The following is a 22,080-nucleotide window of genomic DNA, read 5'->3' as shown; positions in this document are numbered from 1 at the left end:
GTTAGTGATGGGATTGTTGTAAGAATATTATAAATTATTTTGAATAGTAAAAGTTGTAAGATTACAAATTTATCATTCTATATAAAAGAAGAATAAATAATAATTAATTTTTTTTGCATATTTTAGTTAATTAAAATAATTTAAAGTTTAATTTATAAATAAAAAAAATGTAAAATTGAAAGAAATAATGAATTATAATTTAAAATTTAAGTATAATTTTATTATTTAACATTTTATTAATTTAATTATTTTTTTACTTAAGTTAATTTATTTACATAATTTTAATATTATTTATGATTCTTTAAATTATGTTATGTTATATAAATATAATTATTTTTAATAATGATTTTCATTATTATCAATAAATATATATATTTTTTAAAAATAGATATTTAGAACATTAACTAGTTGTCAAAATATATAATATAAAGTCATTACATTTGATCTGAAAAGAGATATAGACATGTTAATTTGTTTGTAATTTTGAAATTATATAAAAATAAAGAACATAATAATATTAATTAGAAAAAGAAAAGACATCCCACTAATAACATTTTAATCCTTGTTAGAAGTTAAATATTTAAATAAATTTTGTATTCGCATTAATAAATCAAAATTTAGATTATTATAATATATAATTTAAAATATAATAATTTTTATTATTATAAATATATTTTTAGGTATATAGGTATTTTCATTTTGTTAAAAATATATTTATTTTATTATGAATATATTAAATATTTCTTGGATATTTAAAGTTTATTTATAATAAAATTAAATGATTTTAATTAATATTTATTATCATTATTTAAATATATTTGGAATAAAATAAATTTAATATTTTTTATGTTTTATGACATGTGCATAGTTTAAAAAAATTGAAATGTGAATGGTAAATATTATGAAAGAATGAGGATATATAAGTCATTTTATATATTTAAGAATCCCATCATTTCTTCTCTCCGGACTTCTGTGCAAACTTTGAGAAGAAGCCCTCAAACCCCTCTCACACCTTTCCGCGCCCTCTCACCTCCTCTCATCGGTGGATCCAGAGGGTGCACCCTCACTTCCGTCACCCCTCATCCAAACAGGCACTTACTTACTAAAGAAATGTTGTTGAAGTTTGTGCACAACTTGTCTTTTTTTCTGACTATTTGTTAGTTTAGAATTACTTAAAATTGGTTTTACCTTTTCTAAGTATCTATATTCACCAACCAAATTTATTTTCTCTATTTAAATTTCTCCATCCATTTAACTCATAGAATACATCCATCAAACCGCAACATATAAAAATTTACAAAAAAAACTACATGGAATCAACGTAGGACTACACTAATTAAGCTTCCGAGGTGTTGGTCTTGATTAACATTATTATTACAGTTAAACTTGTGTTTGTTTGATATATGACGTTTAATTATATTTTAACTAAGTTATTAGGTGCAGGATTGAATCCAACAACCGAGGTGTGTTCGGCCTGGTAGCAAGGTACATCGTGTGGACGTCTACCTTTCAACCATATATTTTAGAAATAATTGATTAAAAACACTTAAAAAGTCAAGATAGATTATGTCGTTATGTGTCAATTGATTAAGTTAAGGCAACACAACACAGTGTGAACTTTGAGCTACCTCTGAGATGAGGAATGGATAACCCTGTCTTTTCCAAAATCATACCAAAAATACCGAATCATCTTACTGGAGGTAGCTTCATCTCCTTTGATAACCCCCTCTAGATACCCACATTAACAATTCATGTTCTCCAAGTTATAGCAAGAAGCGGGAGAAATTGCAGTTTAATACAGTAGACCAATGTAACACTTTTAGGACCACTGAGCTTTCTCAGATTCTTCGACAGAGATCACTTTGGTAATGAAGAAATTAGATAACACGTCAATTTTTGTACACACAATAAACTCAGTACAGACAAAAGGCGCCAATTTTACTAACCAAAAAATCCAAGTCATTTGGTTGAACTCCACCACACCATATAATGACTGTGGTGTAATGACAAATAATTTTATCCTTAATGCCACACACTATTACATTCCAGTGCATTGAATTATCAGACCAAAATACACTCACATAAGGCATACAACACTTAAGCCTATTCCAAAGTTATTTCCAATTGAAGCCAATTACTAATGAAGAAGCGAAATTCAAAGGTTTTTCCCCAACATATATTCCCATTACTAAGCCAACACCGATAAATTCCTATTACACTATGTAAGCCTGTACTAAAACCAGTTTCTATTGTTAAGCCAATTCCTTTGTTAAGCATGCCCTTGTCTTGGTCGAAAATACTAAGTATAGTAGCATTGAGCTTGAATTGGACTTGAATTGTTTGCCACTTGCTCCCTTACACTCTTGTTTCTTTGGCTGAATCCTGTACCCTTCCTTTACTTGGGCTCGAGAAAACCTAACTAAGTCTATTCTAAACATTACAAATTACACCTAAAAATACAATAACTAAATCATAAAAATTACAAAACAAATACAAGTGAGAAAAAAAAAATACGATGAAAGTAGATGCTAAAAAAATTACAAAAAAAAATATTCTAAAAATACAAACAAAAGATCTTTCTCATATATGCAGTCATCGGATAGACACCAGGAACTAAAAAGAATTAGTATGAGCTATGTGCTCTTCTCTTCGTAACCCAATGCCTTTTCTTTTGACAGATGTAAACAAATTATCATGGACACAGATAATTACAACTGAATACCTGCAACCAAGTGGGTATATGCACCATTGCACTCTTATCTTTTCAATTATACAGTCGTGAAGCCATTATATCCTTATTCATTATATTCATGATTCTCTTTCCATGTACCCCACTTTTTGGGATAATTATGCTTGTACAAAAAACCACAGATTTAAGTGTCATCTAATACATTGTTTGCTGAAGTATGAAGCGGAAGAAAAAAAAGAAAAAAAGTATATTTTCAACCAGAAAGTTGACAAAACTGATCCACAAGAATAATTACCAGATTTCCATTCCAACAGAGTTCCTATCTAGCCTCAATGCATGTTGGTACTTAGCATAAATTACAGCAAGTCTAATATGTAAGACAGACTAAGTGCCCTAAGGAAGCAGGTGCATTGTGCTAGCCTTTGTCCTTGGCACAGTTTTCCTGGAACAAAACCATAACGATAAAATAAATCTTGAAGAAATAATAGTTGAACCTTCAATCCCATGATTTGCGCTCAGTAAATTTCAGTTCTCCCCTCTCACATTCATGGAGGTTTTATTCAGCAAATAGTTGAACTCTTGAATAAATAATACATGCATTAGTTCTTGATTAAAAAGGAAACAACCCAGCTCATTGATTCCTATAAGTGTCGAATGGCAGCAGCTCTCTTCGAATTTAATAATGTGGAAATGCATCTATAGTGCATGGTCGGCAAAAATCTATCGTGACATATAACAGTGAACTGTTAAGCATGTGGTCTGAACTATCAAGTGTGGTCCATGTCTGAGCTGATAGAAGGTGACTAAACATCTATGGACAAGTTGATTTCCATGTTGTCTATAAGTCTGACTTTCCCAAACCATGCAGCGATACAGAAGACAACAGGACCCTTGATCTGTTCTACTTTCCCCAGATTATTTTGATCAACAATCTGCAGTAATACGTATGTAGTTGCATTAAACTGTACCTTCTATTATTCATTAATTCTACTTCTCTATTGTTTTGGCTTCATTCAAGGATCTGTTGGGTCCAAATATTTTTAGTAAGACAAACGTCATTGCCAAAGTAACTATGGCATTAATCATTAATTGTGAGCTTTCAAATTAAGCACAGAACAGAAAAATATTTAGCATCTTACCTCAGCATAATCAATCCTTCCACCGGCCTCAGTAATACACTGGATGACCAAATTCTTCAGCTTCTCACAATGCACTTGACCATCTTCTGCTGCTGATTTAGCTTTTAACAATGATTTATTTATTGATAGTGCCTGAAAAGAATTGAAATAAATCTCTCTAGATATTAGGCAAAGTATACTAACAAATTGTTAAGGCTTAGTGCAGCTGAAAGTGAAGTGGATGACATAAGAAAAGCTCTGTAACATAATTTTTACATATTCTTTCACAGATGCTTTACAATTAAATGTCACTGCTGGCTTTTAGCAATTAAAAATGCTTGGTTGAATAAAATACCTTTTCCCTGTCTTCAGGTGAAAGGTGCACATTGCGTGAACTCATTGCCAGGCCATCACTCTCACGTGTTATTTCAGCACCGATAACTTTTATGGAAAAATCAAGATCTCGAACCTACAAAAAAACATCAATCAGTCAGTCTACGAACCATCATCTAACACTGTAGTAAGCATAGCAAAAACAAATTTGGTTGACAATGCTAACTTCATTTATTTTTCATTAGTGAGTGACATTGTTCCCACAGAACTACGTATGATATTAACATTAATATGTTATAATTCAATGACCAATTTATTATTAAATTGTATGACAAACACGAAATCATAATATTAGTTCTATCAGGAACTAAATCAACACCTATTTAAACAAAAAATATTACATCTTTTCTTATAAATGAAAACAGAAAAGCTCTGAGAAATTGGTTACCATCCTCTGAATAACTCTCCACTGTTGATAATCCTTTTTCCCGAACACGGCCAGATCCGGTTCCACTATGTTAAACAATTTGGCCACAATAGTAGCTACCCCTCTGAAGAAAACGGGTCTACTCTTCCCACACAGTCCCACTTCTAGCTTCTCAACTCTCACCCAACTCTCGTGCCCCGACCCATCACCATCAACGCAAGACGCCGCAGCGCCGACCCCACTAGCCGCCACGTCATCACTATTATTTCCATAGTCGTACAGGTTGCGGGGGTGGAAGACGACGTCGACGCCGCCGGGAAGTGCGGCGAGTTTGCGGAGGTCGCCTTGGAAATCGGAGGGGTAGGTGGAGAGGTCCTCGGAGGGCGCGAACTGGCCCGGGTTGACGTAGATGGAGACGGCGACGACGTCGCAGAGGGAGCGGGCCTGGGAGACGAGAGAGAGGTGGCCCATGTGGAGGAAGCCCATGGTGGGAACGAACCCAATTAGCTTGCCTTGGGCCCGCATGGAGCGAGACCAGTTCCGCATCTCCTTCTTGTCGGAGATCAACTTTGGGGTGGTTGTGGCCATTCCAAGACTTTGGAATACGGAACCGAATGGAATAGAACGATGATTGTGATGGCTGAAAACAAATGACACTTTGGGACTTGTTTTAGTTATTGAGGATGATTGTGTTTTGTCATCGTGTACTCATTTGTTCTTTTTACCCAATCTTTGTTTCTTATAACATATTTAGATAAATTAATGTTAAGTAAAATAAAATATTTTTGTATCTTTTTAAATACTGATTGTGTGATAAGCCGAACAAAACTTTTAATTAAAGGATTGCTACAAGATATTTTGGCAATGAAATAGATTCTTTCATTTCTAAAATAAGGTCATTAAGTATGTGTTTGATTAAATTACTTGTTTTCCTATTCATGATGAATTGATGATTATCATTGAAGTGTTAAATATGGTATCATTTTAAGGTACAATATTGATAATAAACTATATACTAGAAAATTAAAAGTCATAACAAAAGTAATAAAATACATAAAATTAATTTGTATTGCTCGAAGAGAAGAATTGAAGCTGCCAAAATGAATTAATGTTATGTTAATATTGCTTCAAGTAAAAGTACTATAGAGAACACTTTGGAAAGAGTAAGAAAATAAAGATAAAATATAATTTTATGAGTTAATTATAAATATAAAATTTTAAAAATGATTTAAGAGCTTACAAGTACAAAAAGTTTTACATTGTGTATATAACCACTGAAAGTTGTAGAGGATTCATAAAAAAATTATTTCGTTATATATAATATGTTAATAATAAAACTATTGTGTTCTCTGATAAATTTATTCTTTTTTGTAGTAGTTATTGATTTTGTTTAGATTTTTCCTAAATTCTTAATAAAAAATTTATGTACCTCAATTCAAAGTTTAATTCCCTAATGGTCATTGGTTTATCTTTCCTCAATATATTTATATTTTTTCTATCTCATATTTTTTCTAGTTCTGTATTAAGGTGTTAACGGCAAAAACTGATAACGAATGAATGTTTTAAATTTAAAGTTTTAAAATAAAAAATAAATGATTAATCATATGGATTTTTGAATCATCCTCACTTGTGTGTATAACCAACTTTGTTATCTGGATCAATACATTGTATTTCTTCTTGTGGTTATGTAATAAGATTTTAATGAAAATAAAAATCACTAAGTAAGAAATGTTTTACATCGAAAGTTACACAATAATAAATAAGTGGTTATTTTGGTTTAATAATGTTAACATATGATTTTTTTAAGATTCATATTCATGTACCATCACCAACAATTCCACCAATTTTAATAAATAATTTTGTTTCAATTAATTTAAAATAATGATTTTTTTTTTCAATATACAAGAAAGTTACTATTTTTTTTTATTAAAGTTTATTTAAGAGTGAGATTCTTCTCCGAAGACTGTTACTATTACTACAAACGCCCCGTCAACACTAGATTCCCCTTATCTTATCTCTCGCTGTGTCCACGTTACCAGTGATATCCATCACAAACAATATTTCAGAAGCAGAAAGAAACTCAGCATCTTTGTTTGCAGCTTTACTAGTCACCACACTCGGGCCATGGCCATGAAACCTATTTTCATCATCCAATCTAATCCAAAATCCTCACTATAATTCATTTCTTCAAATTTTCTCTACAATTTCTCAATCCCAACCATGGCCTCGTCGTCGCTCTGTTCCTCTTTCACCTCCAAAACGTGGAACCCGCGCACACTTTATCACCACAAAACCCTAACTCCACCGGCTTCAGCTTTTTTTCGCGGAGACCTGCTGCTCCATCCGCCGTCGTTTACCGACATACGCCGGAGCAGGAGGCACCGATCAGGTGTGGTGGCGTCCCTCGGTGGTTTACTCGGCGGCATCTTCAAAGGCGCCGACACGGGAGAATCCACGAGACAGCAATACGCTGCAACCGTTAACATTATCAACAGGTTGGAACCGGAGATTTCCGCATTGTCGGATTCGGAACTGAGGGAGAGGACTTTTGCACTGCGAGAACGCGCGCAACAGGGCCAATCATTGGATTCTATCTTGCCGGTTGGTTTGTAGTTTTTCTTGTAGTAGTTCAAAAGCGGTGTTTGAAATCAAATGCAGTTGCTCTTGATCGTGACTAGGGAAGTGAAGTAAAGTGTGTGCCCTTGTGTGTTGCAGGAGGCGTTTGCTGTGGTGAGAGAAGCTTCGAAGAGAGTTCTGGGCCTCCGTCCCTTCGATGTCCAGCTTATAGGTATGTCTTTAGTCGATGAATAGTTTATGGAATTGGACTGTCATTTTGATTGAAAATAACTTACATGTAGTTAAGTGTTTTTTGTGTTGTTCTCCTAAGTGAAGTTTCAATTAAAATAACTGACGCAATAAAGTTTGTATTGAAGGTTAGAATTCTAATTCTGGTTGGAGATCAGTGCCAGAAACAGTAGTGGAACTGTATCTTAGTTTTGTACTTATTCTATTGCCTTATACACATTGTTATGTACTCTAGCTCGTACTGTTTAGTTTCCATATAAATATATGCAGAAGAGAAAATTTCGTAAATATTGTTCGTTTGGGTATTGTAGGAGGCATGGTTCTTCATAAGGGGGAAATAGCTGAAATGAGGACTGGAGAAGGGAAGACACTGGTTGCAGTTTTGCCTGCTTATTTAAATGCATTGAGTGGGAAGGGAGTTCATGTTGTAACTGTCAATGATTATCTGGCTCGGCGGGATTGTGAGTGGGTTGGTCAGGTTCCACGCTTTCTTGGATTGAAGGTTGGCCTCATTCAGCGTATGTCTCATATTTCATTTCTTCCCTCTCCTCTTTATGTCTGTATTCTCTATCTACATCTGTATTAATCCATTAGTTAGTTGGGGTAGGTTGTGGCCTATCTGGGTAAACTTCTTTGTAAGCACTTTTGGAGAAAGAAAATAAGAAGAAAAAAATAAAATTAATTTCTTCATAAGCTAAGATTAGTTTATGGATAAGTTAAAAATTTGACTTTAGAGAAATAAAGATGAGAGCAATTATTTATGCATAAATTCATTTTAACTTGGGAAGAAACTTATTTCATTTTTCCTTGTTTTCTTCTTCTAGAAGTTCTCATGGAGAAGTTTATGCAAAAGGCATTGTGTTTCAAACTTCTGTGTTGCTTTGTTTCCCTCCATTCTACTTTCATTTCTTAATAAATGTTGATTCATACCTGACTTCATTTGTTGCTGGTTTTTGTTTAGGGTTTTATGTTTCTTTTCTTTTACTCTTGTTATCAACTAAGCTTCTTTAATATGCAAACCATTTTAAATCTTTTTTTTGTTGCATTCTAACCCATGATACATTTGTTGGCAGAGAACATGACAAGTCAGCAGAGAAAGGAAAATTACTCATGTGATATAACATATGTCACTAATAGTGAACTTGGTTTTGATTACTTGAGAGACAATCTTGCCACGGAAAGTAATTTTTCCTTTACATGTTTCAATATGCTTTTTAGATTTTAACTTCCATCCTTTTAATAACGTGCTGAACTCTTCTGAACTGTGGAATGTACAGAGTGTCGAAGATCTTGTTGTAAGGGGTTTCAATTACTGTATCATTGATGAGGTTGATTCAATTCTTATTGATGAAGCTAGAACACCACTTATTATATCAGGACCTGCAGAGAAACCCAGTGATCAATATTATAAGGCTGCAAAGATTGCAGTAGCATTTGAGCGAGACATACATTACACTGTAAGTATGCTAAATTATGTTTACATTTTGAAATTTAATGTATTATGTTTATAAGAATAATACTCTTTGTTTCTCTATTGATACCTCCTCAGCTTACTGTAAGCAGATCTGGTACTTTATGTTTTTAAAAGTCTTGTTATGCATAGTTAAGGAAATTGTCAGATTTAATTTTACATCGCAGCATCTACCGTTGGGATTGTAATTTTTAATTAGAATATGGAAACAAGTTATAAATTGGGACTGCATTGTCATTGATTAATATTAATATTTTTATCCCTTGATACAAGCATGACAACAATGGCAAGTGAAGTTCCTTCCTGATTATTAGTTTTTTCCCTTTTGGGAGAGGTATACTTACTTCATGAGAGGAAATGTTTGTTTGCCTTATTCTTAATGAGATATCTATTCCAGCTATGGTTTCATTAGATATCTTAATCTTACAACTGGAATCACTCTTTTTTTTTATCCAGTTTCTCCACCACCATGAACCACAGTTAGATTCAGGCACATTGTACTTTTTAGTTATTGAGAGAATTTGTGTACTCTATTCTGGATCTAGGAAAGAGCTCCCAGAGATTTTTTTTATCTTTTGGAACATATAGGAACAAATCAATCAACTTATTGATATTTGAAGACTCACTTGATTCTTCCTGTACCTATGATTCCATTGGAGCCAAAAATGATACATTGGAAGAATCATTGAAGTCTTCCAGTATCAATAGATTGATTGTTCTGCATCTGCATAATCCAAAAATGGAAGAAATATCTTTGAGAGCATGGACAATATGTTCAAATTGGTCATAACGTTAGTAAAACAACTAAATGTAATTTTTTCATCAATTATTATTTTTATCCTTCACTTCAAACAGGACAACAATGCTAAGTGAAATTCATGAGTGATTATTAATTTTTTCCCTTTTTCAAGGTATACTTGACGAGAGGAGATCTTCATTTGCCTGGTTTGTGATACACAGATGAGATGTTTACTTGTTCATACTATTTTTAAACAACAAAATGTACAAATTAGATGAAGGAATATTTACCCTTGTTTTTTTTATGGAGGTTATGGACCTTTCCTGTTTTTCGTTTTTCAACCATCTGCCTATCTGGGGATAGGGTGGGGGAGATTGAAAGAAAATATGATCAGACTAGTCCTAGGTAAATGAAAATGAGGGAGAAGACAAGAAGTTGCCTTGTAAATATGAGAAAAGGCTATGACATTATGAAAGAATTTTGCATTGTAATATAATCACAAACTCTCGTGTAGGATCAGTTTATTGACCTTTACAATAGCTACCTTAAAATTCATCTATCGTGATTTTGAATTACACTGATTGTACACAGTCATTAAACTCTAAATATTATATATTTGATGACAGGAGATATGCTTATTTTATTGTAAAAAATTGCATCTTTGAATTTTATTATTTTACTGAAATTGTCATTGCAGGTGGATGAAAAACAAAAAACAGTTCTACTTTCTGAGCAGGGTTATGAAGATGCTGAAGAAATTTTGGCTGTCAAAGATTTATATGATCCACGAGAACAGTGGGCTTCATATATCCTAAATGCAATCAAAGCAAAAGAATTATTTCTTCGAGATGTAAACTACATAATTCGTGGAAAAGAGGTCTTTATTGTTGATGAGTTTACTGGTCGAGTCATGCAGGTATTTAAAGTTTCTATTGACTTCATGACAATAAACAATTTAGTAAGAAAAGGCAGGGAGAATAGTAGTGCCAGCAATAGCATATTCTTGATCTACATTTGATATAATTATGTTGTTAGTAAGATATTAGGTGTACTACTATAAGCTCTTAGAAGCTATTAGAAGATTCTAGAGATCTCTTTTTAATCATTACTTTAGGATTAAATTTTTTATATATAGAAGTTGATGTACTGTTTCAAATCAATCATTTGTATAAAAATATTCTTTCATTCAGATTAATCCTTTTCAAGTTGGTATTAGAGCTCTTGATCTTGGGCCCTGCATCCGCATTTATTCTTTACCGTCTTCGCTACGGTTCTTTTTTGGGTTGCCTGAAGTGTTCCATTTTCTTTGATTAATTGGGGTTGCCTGAAGTGTACCAAACTTGGCACTATCCTTGCTATCTCCGTTGCCGCAATCGTCGGAGTTGTCACCACCATCACTGGAAATCACACCACGATCTCACCACGAGATTTGTCATCCTCCAAGACCACACTATTCTGTTTTATTTATCATATTGTTCTCTTTATTATTTAGGAGAAGATTGAGGAATCCCTATTCTTTATTTTAGCATGACAACTCCAATAAGCAATCCTGATCTTCCACACTTGCACGATGACAACCACCTTATTGGTCGAAATTATCTCCACATACATACGTCAAAGGGTACAAGTAGATTCTTCAACCATATTGAAGGAAAGGCTATATCTCACGATAACCCTAATTTCCAAATTTGAGACAATGATGACTCCAATTATTACATGGTTATGGGGATCCATGACTATTGAAATTAGTAGAAATCATATGTTCTAGATAAGTGCCTGTGAAATTTGGGAATACCTTGCAAATACTTATTCCATGTGAAAGGACTTCTCTACAGGTTATGAGTTAGAAAGCAAGATCTTTTGTCAAGTAGGACACTCTCTGTTGTAGAATATTATGGAATGTTGAAGGGTTTGTGGATTGAGTTGAACCTGTATCAAAATTTGAGGCTTGAAAATAATAGAGATGTTGTCACTCTTGCTCAGTTTGTTGAACATTCTCATATATAAGTTCTTATCAGGATTGAATCTTGAATATGACCCTGTTAGGGCACAAATTCTTGGGAAGGAAACACTTCTTTCTCTTTTTGAAGTCTTTTACATTGTCTAAGATGGGAGACTCGTCGAATGGTCATGATGAATGAACCCTCCATTGAAGGAGTTGCCATGTTCTCCGGAAAGACTTCCGAACCTGGGACTTCAAATCTTGCAAACATAAAACGGAGTTTAAAAGGAAGGGAGAATCGGGGGTGCTCTCATTGTAATAAATCTAGCCACACTAAGGAGACTTGTTAGGGCACAAATTCTTGGGAAGGAAACACTTCTTTCTCTTTTTGAAGTCTTTTACATTGTCTAAGATGGGAGACTCGTCGAATGGTCATGATGAATGAACCCTCCATTGAAGGAGTTGCCATGTTCTCCGGAAAGACTTCCGAACCTGGGACTTCAAATCTTGCAAACATAAAACGGAGTTTAAAAGGAAGGGAGAATCGGGGGTGCTCTCATTGTAATAAATCTAGCCACACTAAGGAGACTTGCTTCAAGCTACATGGAAAGGAGAAAGCTCTGGATCGGAATTAAAAGTACAACCCTCAAGGAAGCTTATTAAGAAACTTCAAATTCTGAAAATGTTGGCAAGTTCCTTCATCCTCTTCAATTGAAGAAGGAATGTTTGCACTACATGCTGAAATTTAACATCTAACATCTCTCATGGAGTCTATCAGTAAGCCACGTTCTGGTACTTGCTATGTAACCATGATCTAGAAGAAATTCCTCTTTTAATGTTTCTAAAACTTTATGTAAGGACTTTTGGGTTCTAGACTTTGGTACAATAGATCATATGGCCCCTCATTCATCTCTTTTAACATTATATGTTTCTTTATTCGATAATCACATTATTGTTGCCAATGGGACTTGTATACTACCAATAATTGGATGTGGTAATATTTCTCTTTTGTCATCCCTCAGCCCCAAAGATGTTTTTTTTATGTTTCAAAACTTTCCAATAATCTTATTTTTGTTTAAGAACTTACTCATGACCTAAATTGTTCGGTAACCTTCTTTTCCACTCATTGTGTTTTTTAGGATCTTGTCAGAGGGAGGATGATTATAATTATAAGGAACAGGGAGGGTTGTATTTCTTTAATAATAACTTGGGAATTAAAAATAGTATCAGTAGACAAACGACTACCTCTTGTCTTTAGTCTTGCATTACTTCGACTCCTATCAAATTTGGCTTCTTCATTGTCGTCTAGGACATTCATTTTTTTTTTTTTTTAAAGTCTATGTTTCCTTCTTTATTTTCCAAAAAGTTTGTTGAATCATTTAATATATGTCAACTTGTAAAGCTGCATCGTGCCACATATCCTCCTAGTAATACAAAGTATGTTCATCATTTTGATGTTTGGGGGCCTGCATCAAACTCTAGTATATATGGTGCTAAATTGCTAAAGGGTATACTCAAACTTATAGTGTTGATTATGAGGAGACATTTGCTCTAGTGACAAAAATGAATACTATTAGAATCATTCTCTCATTTGCATTATTTTGGTTGGGAATTGCAACAATTTGATGTGAAAAATACTTTCCTGCATGGATATTTGGAGGAAGAAGTCTACATGGAAATTCCTCCAAGTTTTAGGTCTATTGAAGAAGGGAATAAAGCATGTTGGTTGGGTTGGTATATTCACTTAAGTCACTGATGTACTGTTTCAAATCAATAATTTGAATAAAAATCTTCTTTCATTCACTTAATCCTTTTCAAGTAATTGTTATTATAAAAATTATAATGTCAGCCCTTTACACTCTAATTTTTAATGTAAGGAGCTTGATTAAGATAATGGCAAAAATCTGCCTTATATTATGGCTTACAAATGTATTAAATCCTAACTCATGCATTGCATTGTCTTATACTGGATAATTTGTGACTGTTACTCAGCAATTAAAGCATTATTATTTAATTATTGATACTAAAAGAATAGTTGCAATTAATATATACTAGATTTAGTTTGAAGTTTCTGCAAGAAAATCAGTATACAGTCTACACCTGGACGGTACTTGACCTCTCTAATTGAATTGCAAATTAATAGAGATTCCACCTTGTGATACATTTTACATTCTGCCCTTATCTTTAAACAAATTGCAGTGATCAGGTATATACAATGATATTTTTTTGCTTGTGATTACAATGCCAAACCTTGGTGTTTACGTTACTATCTCATTATTGTAGAGTACCTGTCTTGCCAAAAGCAAAATCTTACAAATTACTGGCACTCACTACCACTTCTATCTTGAGAAAACAAATAGCTAAACTTACACTAAGAAAGAACATGTCACGTGTTCAAATTTCTGAGTAGTTAATTTGGATTACTAATTTTTATTTACTTATAGGGGAGAAGGTGGAGTGATGGCCTTCACCAAGCAGTTGAGGCAAAAGAAGGGCTGCCAATTCAAAATGAAACTGTCACGTTAGCTTCCATCAGTTACCAGAATTTCTTTCTTCAGGTTGGAAATGTTATGTTTGAGCTGGTTAAGTGAATCATCATTTCAGAATTTTATTTGCCTTTGAACTTACCTTGATGTTTTCAACTATGCACCTCTACAGTTTCCCAAACTTTGTGGTATGACTGGCACTGCAGCAACAGAAAGCACAGAATTTGAGAGCATTTACAAGCTTAAAGTTACAATTGTGCCAACAAACAAACCTATGATAAGAAAGGTTTCTTCTTGCTTGTCATTATTGTGCAACACTTTAATAAAATGATGTTTTTTTGCCACGTGGGATCTGTATTCCAATTCCTGAACAGGAGGAATGATAATATATTTATTACATCTATATGTGCAATGTATGTGTAAATTATTATAGTTCCGTCCAAGGTAGTGTGGGTGGATTACTTCCATTTAAAGTTAAGTTCAGAAGCCTTACTGTTCATCTTAGTAGATTTAGTTTGTACATAATAAAACAGTTTTTATAAATTGTTTGTTGTTTGTTTAGTTCCTAATCTTTAATTTCTTTCTCAGGATGAATCTGATGTAGTTTTTAGAGCAACTTCAGGGAAATGGCGTGCAGTTGTAGTGGAAATCTCTAGGATGCATAAAACTGGTCGCCCAGTGCTTGTTGGCACGACTAGTGTTGAGCAGAGTGATTCTTTGTCGGAGCTATTGAAAGAAGCTGAAATTCCGCATGAGGTAAGGTCTCTCCTGTCTTGTTATACTGTACCTTACAAAAATATATTGAGGCATCATTTATATTGTATGCACTTTTTCTATTTACAAAAAATCCATAAAAAAGATGGATCATATTTTTCAAGAAAGGCTTTTTCACTTCCTTAAAATAATTTGATAAGTTATACATTTTTTTTCTATGATAATGATTAATACATCTCACGAAACAACGTTGAAAGACATTCATGCTTTTAAATATTTATATTATATTTTTAGGTGACTTTTTGAATGTGTAAAAAAGTTTTTTATTTTTTCTTTAGTGCCTGAAGAATCCACCCATTTTGAGGTGTTGGCTCTAGTGGTTGACAAAATAATTCTTTGATCAGAAATCGAATGAGGGGTGTTCAACATGTGTCATACAGATGTTGGTCTAAGTAAAACATGTCTGACATAGACACTCCACCAGCCCAAGCAAGAGAGGAGTGTTTATGCTTAATAGACATTGTGTCATTAGAATACTTTGTTAATGATACCTGTTTCAAATTATTTTTGTCTCTTAAAAGGTAGCCTACTCATAGCCTAGGACAAGTGTTGATATAACACTGGCCATCTGCTCATCCATTTTATAGAATAAGATGCAACCACTTTTTTTCTTAATATTTTTTGGTTTATAATGAAATATGTATTGTTTCTAGGTTCTTAATGCAAAACCAGAAAATGTTGAGAGGGAAGCAGAAATTGTAGCACAGAGTGGTCGTCTTGGGGCAGTGACAATTGCAACCAATATGGCTGGTCGTGGGACAGATATTATCCTTGGTGGTAATGCAGAATTTATGGCACGGTTGAAGCTTCGTGAGATATTGATGCCTAGGTATTATTTTATTATGGAGAACGTGTTCTTCCATGTACGTGTTTTAAAATGGTATTTGGAAGAAAAGGGGATGGGTTTAGTGGGGGAGGAGAGGATACTTAAAGGAAGATGCTACCTGGGGTGGGCTTTTAATGTTTAATGAGTGAGATGCTCTCTGCAAAGTAATAAACAAAAGTGCTTGAATGGAAGTGTGTTTGCCCGTTTATAAGGGAAAAATAACTTGTCTGAAGTGAAAGGAGTGAGGTGGTTATATTACGTAGTTTAGGGATTTCAAGCACCTCCCACTGTGTGTGCGAGTAATGCCTCTTTATTTAAAGGCAGACCTATTGTATTTACGTATGTATACTTGTTGATTGCACTATCTCACTGTTTTCTGGGATTTATTTGTCACTGATACAACCTTAATGGGAAAACATATTCTGATTACTCCTATCCTATGGTTAAATTTCTATTCTTAGAACCTGTTTTTGCGTTAGATCTGAAAGTAAAACTATTTCCAAGTTATTGAAGTCATCTTACCAAAACAAGAATTACATTTTTTCTGTGAACAAATGATTGCAGAGTTGTTAAGCCAGCTGAAGAAGGCTTTGTTTCAATAAAGAAACCTCCTCCCTACAAGACATGGAAGGTATGATGTTTTTCTTTTAAAGTATTGCTTATGTAACTACAATTATGGTGTTGTGCACGGACATCCTCTCATTTACTCTTATAGAAGGAGGATGTTAGCAACCTATTCTTAGGCCAAAATGCCCAATTTATTATATCTGAAAAGCAAAAGGTAGATAAGGGTATTTAAGACATTTTAAGAACCTTTAAAGCAATTGGGTAGAAGAAAAGATGAGTTTTATTTTTTGAATGAAATCAAATGCAAAGCAGGAGAAATTTTGTTTCTCCAATGGTTTCCCTTTTTCACAAGATTTGTAATTATTTGGTTGAATCCCACCTTCATTCCATTTACCTATTGAACCGATCCCTTACTAAATAACTGCTCTAATTGTTCCTAATCAACTATCTCTAATTAATTTTCCTTCTGCTCTGTTTTAGCTTCTCAATTACAGTCTTTTAAAATTTAAATTAATTAATAACTTTTTTTTTTCTTATTCTTTATCTCTCTCTTCCGACTTTTTCATCATTTTCTAAATTTAAGTATACTAAGACTAAGAAAGATTCCACTAATGGAAAAAACGTGAATAGGTGCAGGTGGCAATGACAGTTCTCAAAATTATGATTGTTCATTTTGTTGGAATGAATCGATGATTCATAAAATTTTCACGCTTAGAAGTTGTGGACAACAATCATTAGGCAACATTAAACCCAATGATGAGTATGTTTGCATCCTACAGTTTGCAACAGGTGCAGTATGCAAAGAAAAGAATGGTATGCTTGAACCAGGCTTTTTTGCTAGATCATCTTTCACTGTGAAAGATGTGCAGTTATGGTTAAAAATGAAGGAGGGAAGAACATGGGTTGGTGTTATAAATAGAATTAATTTGTGAAAGATGAATATCTGGATGATGGTGGATAGGGAATTCTGGATGTCTGTACAAAAAGAAAGTTGTATTCCAAATCTTTTTGTTTTTCAAATATATTGTATTACAAAAAGGCACCCATAAAGCTATATTGGTTTAGATGTTATGTGCTTTGAAAAGTGTTGCATGTTTATATGTTTGTCTCTAAATACTTTTTATAGTAACTGTTTTGAAACTCCGCATATTATTCAGGTGAATGAGAAGTTATTCCCATGCCAACTATCAAATAAAAATGTGAACTTGACTGAAAAGGCTGTGCAATTAGCTGTCGAAACATGGGGCAAGAGATCATTAACTGAGCTTGAAGCAGAGGAACGCCTATCCTATGCATGCGAAAAGGTTAATGATAAATTTTACTTTCTTAAGACGAGTAAAATTTTCTTTGATATATCACTTTTGTGAATTTTCATTTGTTATAATCAAATTGTCATTATATATTTTTGATGTAGGGCCCTGCTCAAGACGAAGTCATTTCCAAACTGAGAAATGCTTTTCTGGAAATTGGGAAAGAATACAAAGTCTTCACTGAGGAAGAGAGGAAGAAGGTCAGTATGTTTCTTAACTAATACTTCTCCTCATACGTTGCTTTTGATTAATTATTAATGATCGTTATGACTGCAGGTTGTGGAAGCTGGTGGACTCCATGTGGTGGGCACAGAGCGTCACGAATCACGTCGAATTGATAATCAGGTATTCTTTTTCTTATCTCCTTTTCCTTGTTGGACTGAAAGGAGAGGGAAGCAGGGATGAAATTGTTGGATCATTATTTCTGCATATCTCTTACTTGATTCTTTCATTCTTGTGGCTGTACTAGCCACTCGCACCCTGTCAAATAAGTATTTGAACTTGAATCGTTGATTTTTATCCTTTAAGTTGCGTGGTCGAAGTGGCAGACAAGGAGATCCAGGTGGGTCACGGTTTTTTTTAAGCCTTGAAGATAACATATTTCGCATTTTTGGTGGAGATCGAATTCAGGTAATGCATTTGTTGTGCTGCTGCAACACTTGGAATTCTTTTGCCCAAAACTTGGTTAGGTTAAGATTGTAATGTGTACTGTGTAGGGCTTAATGCGAGCTTTCAGAGTTGAAGACCTACCTATTGAGTCCAAGATGCTGACTAAAGCATTAGATGAAGCCCAAAGGAAAGTGGAGAACTATTTCTTCGACATTCGGAAGCAGTTGTTTGAGTATGATGAAGTGCTTAACAGCCAAAGAGATAGAGTTTATACTGAGAGAAGGCGAGCCCTTGAATCCGATAATCTTCAGTCTCTTCTTATTGAATATGCTGAACTGACAATGGATGACATTTTAGAGGCAAGTCTTGCTAAAATTATGCTTCTCTTTATACCTTGCTGTATTGTCTAACTTGATAATGCATTCATGATGGATTAGGCAAACATTGGTTCTGATGCTCCAAAGGACAGCTGGGATCTTGAAAAACTAATTGCTAAAATTCAGCAGTAAGTGAACTCTTTTGCCCTTATGCTTGATGACATGCTTGATTTATTTATATGCAGAACTTTTTTCGTTTTTACTTATTGTTATTCATTAATGCAAAATTGATCTGAAATGGTTATAAATAAGAGGCAGTACAGCCGAGTGCTTTCTACACAAACAATTCACCAAATCTCTTCATGACCATGATGGAAGGACTCTGGCTTACCCTAGGTCTATTTATTAAATAAGTTAAGCCAAGGCTTTTTTTAAGAAGCGTATCTAGCCAATAAAACTTATGCTTTAGGTCACACAAAAAGCCTTTTAGGCTTAATTATTATTGCTGTTGTTATTGTTCTTATTATTATATCATGGAATTTTTCTATATCTTATTATTATTATATTTAAAGATTTTAGTCCGTGATCTAATATAAAGGCTTAGGCCCACTCTTATATATTGTTGATTTTAAGAAGGGCCAGATTATGCCTTATAAAAGGTCCATGTCATATCAAGTGAATAAACTAGGTTCAACTTTTAGTTTTGGAATCCCGACTTGGTAATGTAAAGCTTGACTTAGCTTAAGGTATCTTCTCTATGGCCAGCCAACCAACCTTTTCAACTATGAACTAGCCATTTTTTTCGCCCTCCATGATGTCTGACTGCATTGGACAAGTTAGAATTGCCCCTGAATTGGCAAAACCTAGGTGTTTTCATTGAATTGGCTAAGTAGGGGCTGCTTTGGTCACATTGGTGAGACACACCTCAATATGATTACTGATTACATGATGCAACAACCCGGCAAGAGAACAAACGACTATCTGTTTTAACATTATTGAATACTTTGGTAAAAATATATTTTCTAGTTATAAATACTGGATTATGTATAGAATCAAAATATCTTCTAATTTATTTATATAATTTATTAATGTAATAAACGTGCTATTAAAAATTATTAGTTATTTGCTTGATTACTTTATTCCAATTTTTCTTCAAAAAAATCCAGTTAGGCCATTGATTGAATAAGTTGAATGGGTCTAACTATGACCCCAAGCTGTTCTGCTTCACTAATCTTTTAATTTCATTCTGTATTGGTGTTAAATGGTAAAGCAGTTAATTTTTTCCTCAACCGAAACTAAGATTTCCTCGAGCAACTTAATAGCACCCTTCACATTATCTGGTCCACTCAGGGAGGGAAGTAAGGGACTGTTTTTTTTTAAAATGTCTGATTTCTACTTGTAATTACAAGAATGACACCTTGTTTTCATTTAGTTCAGTTTTCAAAGAGTTGTTCAAAGATACTATGAAAAACTATTTTTTTATTATTTCTTATATAAACTTGTAAAAACAAGAAACATAAAATAGGGTGTCGTTTTTTCAAATAAAAATAAAATAGAAAATATTTTCTCAAATCAAAATATTCCTTTTCTAAATGTCAGCCTAAAGTCCAAACTGAGAAGTCAAAATAAGAAGCATCTCTTGGATATTTGTATGAATTTCTATTTTGTCCATTATGATTTTATGCATTATGAGGGGGGTATTTGAGTTTGATAGACATGTTTTTTCAGTGTCAAAGTTATTGCATTGTTAATCGATTAAATGTTATCTTTGGTATAACTTGTAGTTATTAATTTATTGTCGAAGTCAACAAATTTATAGCGTAAAAGTTATGTTCTCTTCCTTTATTTGGGTAGTGTAGTTTCTGTCTATTCACTGTCAATGTAAAGTTTTGCATTGTTAATAAATAAAAAATTATGAAAAATATTAATTTTAAAATAGTATTATAAAAATCAATAAACTTATTATGCATGATATATGTAATTGAATGCTAATATAAAATATTTTTACACTTCGATGCATCTAGTTATGCATTTGATAACCATGTTTTCGGTCAATCTGGATATGACAATTAAGCTGACAGGAGATATTTATTTTTCATCAGATATTGCCACATGTTGAATGATTTAACCCCTGATTTTCTGAAGAACGAGTGTTCGGACTATGAAGCATTGCGGAATTATCTCCGTCTTCGTGGTCGTGAAGCCTACAGGCAGAAAAGGGTCAGTTTAACAATTATTATTTCGGAATTAAATCCAACCATTCTCCTTATGTTCCTATAATTAAACAGCATATTTGAGAGGGAGCGGAACTAACAACTAATTAAATCTTTTACACTTCAAAAAGGGGTATTATTTTAGTATTTATGTTTTGGGGGGAAGGGAGAGGAAGTTATCTAACCTCACTGCTGCAATTACTTTAATGGTGTCTATAGGATATTGTGGAGGAACAAGCAACAGGCTTGATGAAAGAAGCAGAGCGGTTCTTAATCTTGAGCAATATTGATCGGTTGTGGAAAGAACATCTGCAAGCACTAAAATTTGTTCAGCAAGCCGTAGGGTTACGGGGATATGCGCAGCGCGATCCACTTATTGAGTATAAACTTGAAGGCTATAACCTCTTCTTGGATATGATGGCACAAATAAGAAGAAATGTCATATACTCCGTATATCAGGTTTTGCTTTAATCCAGAGTTTTAGAGCTTTCCACCTTAAACGTTATTACAATTCTTATAACTGCTTCTTTTCTTCCAACTCTTGCCAGTTTCAACCTGTGCTGCTGAAGCAAGATCAGGATAAAATAAATAATGGGAAATCAGGAAAACGTAAAGCACGCACTTCGGTTAATCCAAATCCTGATCCAGTTGGCACCATCGAGCCCTCAACATCAACTACTGCTTCCTAAGACCATTCACGAGGAGTTCCAGCTTACTGAACGAGAGGAATCAACTAAAGCTTCAGTTGTTTCTCCATGTTTGTAGCGATTTGTTGTAGAGATTTTCATATGGTCAAAATAAATTTATACATGTATAGTAAGCTTGCGATTAATCTTTCACGATCGTAGTAATGTATGGTAAAATATAAATTTTCATGCTCAAAAAAGGAAAAAAAAATCAAAAGTGCATTTTCATCCCCACTTCCAAGTAAGAAAAACCTAACGACACCTAAGAGTGAGACCAATAGTATTGTTTATAAATCCAATACATTATGATTAAATGACATCTTAACAAAATAATTACATTTGTTACATTTGTGACAGGAACTCGGAAATCCCTTTCACACGTAAAAAACTATTCTTGCTGAATTTTGACCGACTCAGGTGGAAGTTTAAATCTATCACCTTGAACAACCTATACATTGAAACATTGAGAATAGTTTGACTCAGTCAACCAAGATCCAAAAATTTGGGGAATGTGATGTTGAAAACTTGAAAAAAAAAAATCATTGTTACTCCTCGACAGAGTCTGTAGCAGTTTCAACTTTATTATCAAAATAAAAATCCAATAGAAAATTATTAATTTTCGAAAAGGCAAAAGCTAAAATCACAGCAAGAAAAACCAAAACTGAGTCAAAAAGAGAATCCAGATTGTAATAATTTAATAAAAAGAAATAACCTAATAAAGTTCGTATAGACATCACAATTTTCTACATATAAAAATTCTGAACAAGT

At 33.5% G+C, this 22,080-nt stretch overlaps 2 protein-coding genes across 4 annotated transcripts; one reads left to right on the top strand and one right to left on the bottom strand.

The window, feature by feature from the left end:
- Positions 1–2,921: 2,921 nt before the first annotated feature.
- PANC (pantoate-beta-alanine ligase) lies at positions 2,922–5,348 on the bottom strand. Of its 2 annotated transcripts, none has more exons than XM_068637331.2 (4): positions 4,589–5,348; positions 4,163–4,276; positions 3,829–3,960; positions 2,922–3,710 (listed from the first exon to the last, which is right to left on the bottom strand). In XM_068637331.2, the coding sequence occupies exons 1-4, from the start codon at positions 5,153–5,155 to the stop codon at positions 3,699–3,701; spliced, it is 825 nt and encodes a 274-aa protein (XP_068493432.1). In that variant the 5' UTR covers positions 5,156–5,348; the 3' UTR covers positions 2,922–3,698. The 2 variants fall into 2 exon arrangements, with proteins under 2 accessions (XP_068493432.1, XP_068493431.1); XM_068637330.2 differs by having other exon boundaries at positions 2,922–3,621.
- Positions 5,349–6,532: 1,184 nt separating this feature from the next.
- AGY1 (Albino or Glassy Yellow 1) lies at positions 6,533–21,540 on the top strand. 2 transcript variants are annotated; one of them, XM_090305475.1, is made up of 20 exons: positions 6,533–7,168; positions 7,283–7,355; positions 7,684–7,874; positions 8,446–8,549; positions 8,650–8,829; positions 10,280–10,498; positions 13,969–14,082; positions 14,183–14,296; positions 14,599–14,766; positions 15,438–15,613; positions 16,175–16,241; positions 17,335–17,481; positions 17,592–17,687; positions 17,764–17,832; positions 18,016–18,117; positions 18,204–18,455; positions 18,534–18,601; positions 20,516–20,633; positions 20,846–21,085; positions 21,175–21,540. In XM_090305475.1, the coding sequence occupies exons 4-20, from the start codon at positions 8,451–8,453 to the stop codon at positions 21,313–21,315; spliced, it is 2,370 nt and encodes a 789-aa protein (XP_090161601.1). In that variant the 5' UTR covers positions 6,533–7,168; positions 7,283–7,355; positions 7,684–7,874; positions 8,446–8,450; the 3' UTR covers positions 21,316–21,540. The 2 variants fall into 2 exon arrangements, with proteins under 2 accessions (XP_090161601.1, XP_068493430.2); XM_068637329.2 differs by having other exon boundaries at positions 6,535–7,168; positions 7,684–7,890.
- The last annotated feature ends 540 nt before the right edge of the window (positions 21,541–22,080 follow it).

Source organism: Phaseolus vulgaris, chromosome 7, assembly GCF_051622355.1.
Source record: "Phaseolus vulgaris cultivar YP4 chromosome 7, ASM5162235v1, whole genome shotgun sequence".
Lineage (NCBI taxonomy): Eukaryota > Viridiplantae > Streptophyta > Magnoliopsida > Fabales > Fabaceae > Phaseolus > Phaseolus vulgaris.
The sequence above is the reverse complement of the archived record's forward strand: the minus strand, read 5'-3'. Positions and strand labels throughout refer to the sequence as shown.

Excerpts from the sequence above, each read along its gene's own strand:
- AGY1 (XM_068637329.2), top strand. The coding sequence starts at position 6,788 with ATGGCCTCGTCGTCGCTCTGTTCCTCTTTCACCTCCAAAACGTGGAAC. Across the intron at positions 14,297-14,598 it reads ACAAACCTATGATAAGAAAG|GATGAATCTGATGTAGTTTT; the intron begins GTTTCTTCTTGC and ends TTTCTTTCTCAG. Across the intron at positions 15,614-16,174 it reads CGTGAGATATTGATGCCTAG|AGTTGTTAAGCCAGCTGAAG; the intron begins GTATTATTTTAT and ends AAATGATTGCAG.
- PANC (XM_068637330.2), bottom strand. The coding sequence starts at position 5,155 with ATGGCCACAACCACCCCAAAGTTGATCTCCGACAAGAAGGAGATGCGG. Across the intron at positions 4,277-4,588 it reads GGAGAGTTATTCAGAGGATG|GTTCGAGATCTTGATTTTTC; the intron begins GTAACCAATTTC and ends GTTTTTTTGTAG. Across the intron at positions 3,622-3,828 it reads GAAGGATTGATTATGCTGAG|ATTGTTGATCAAAATAATCT; the intron begins GTAAGATGCTAA and ends GTATTACTGCAG.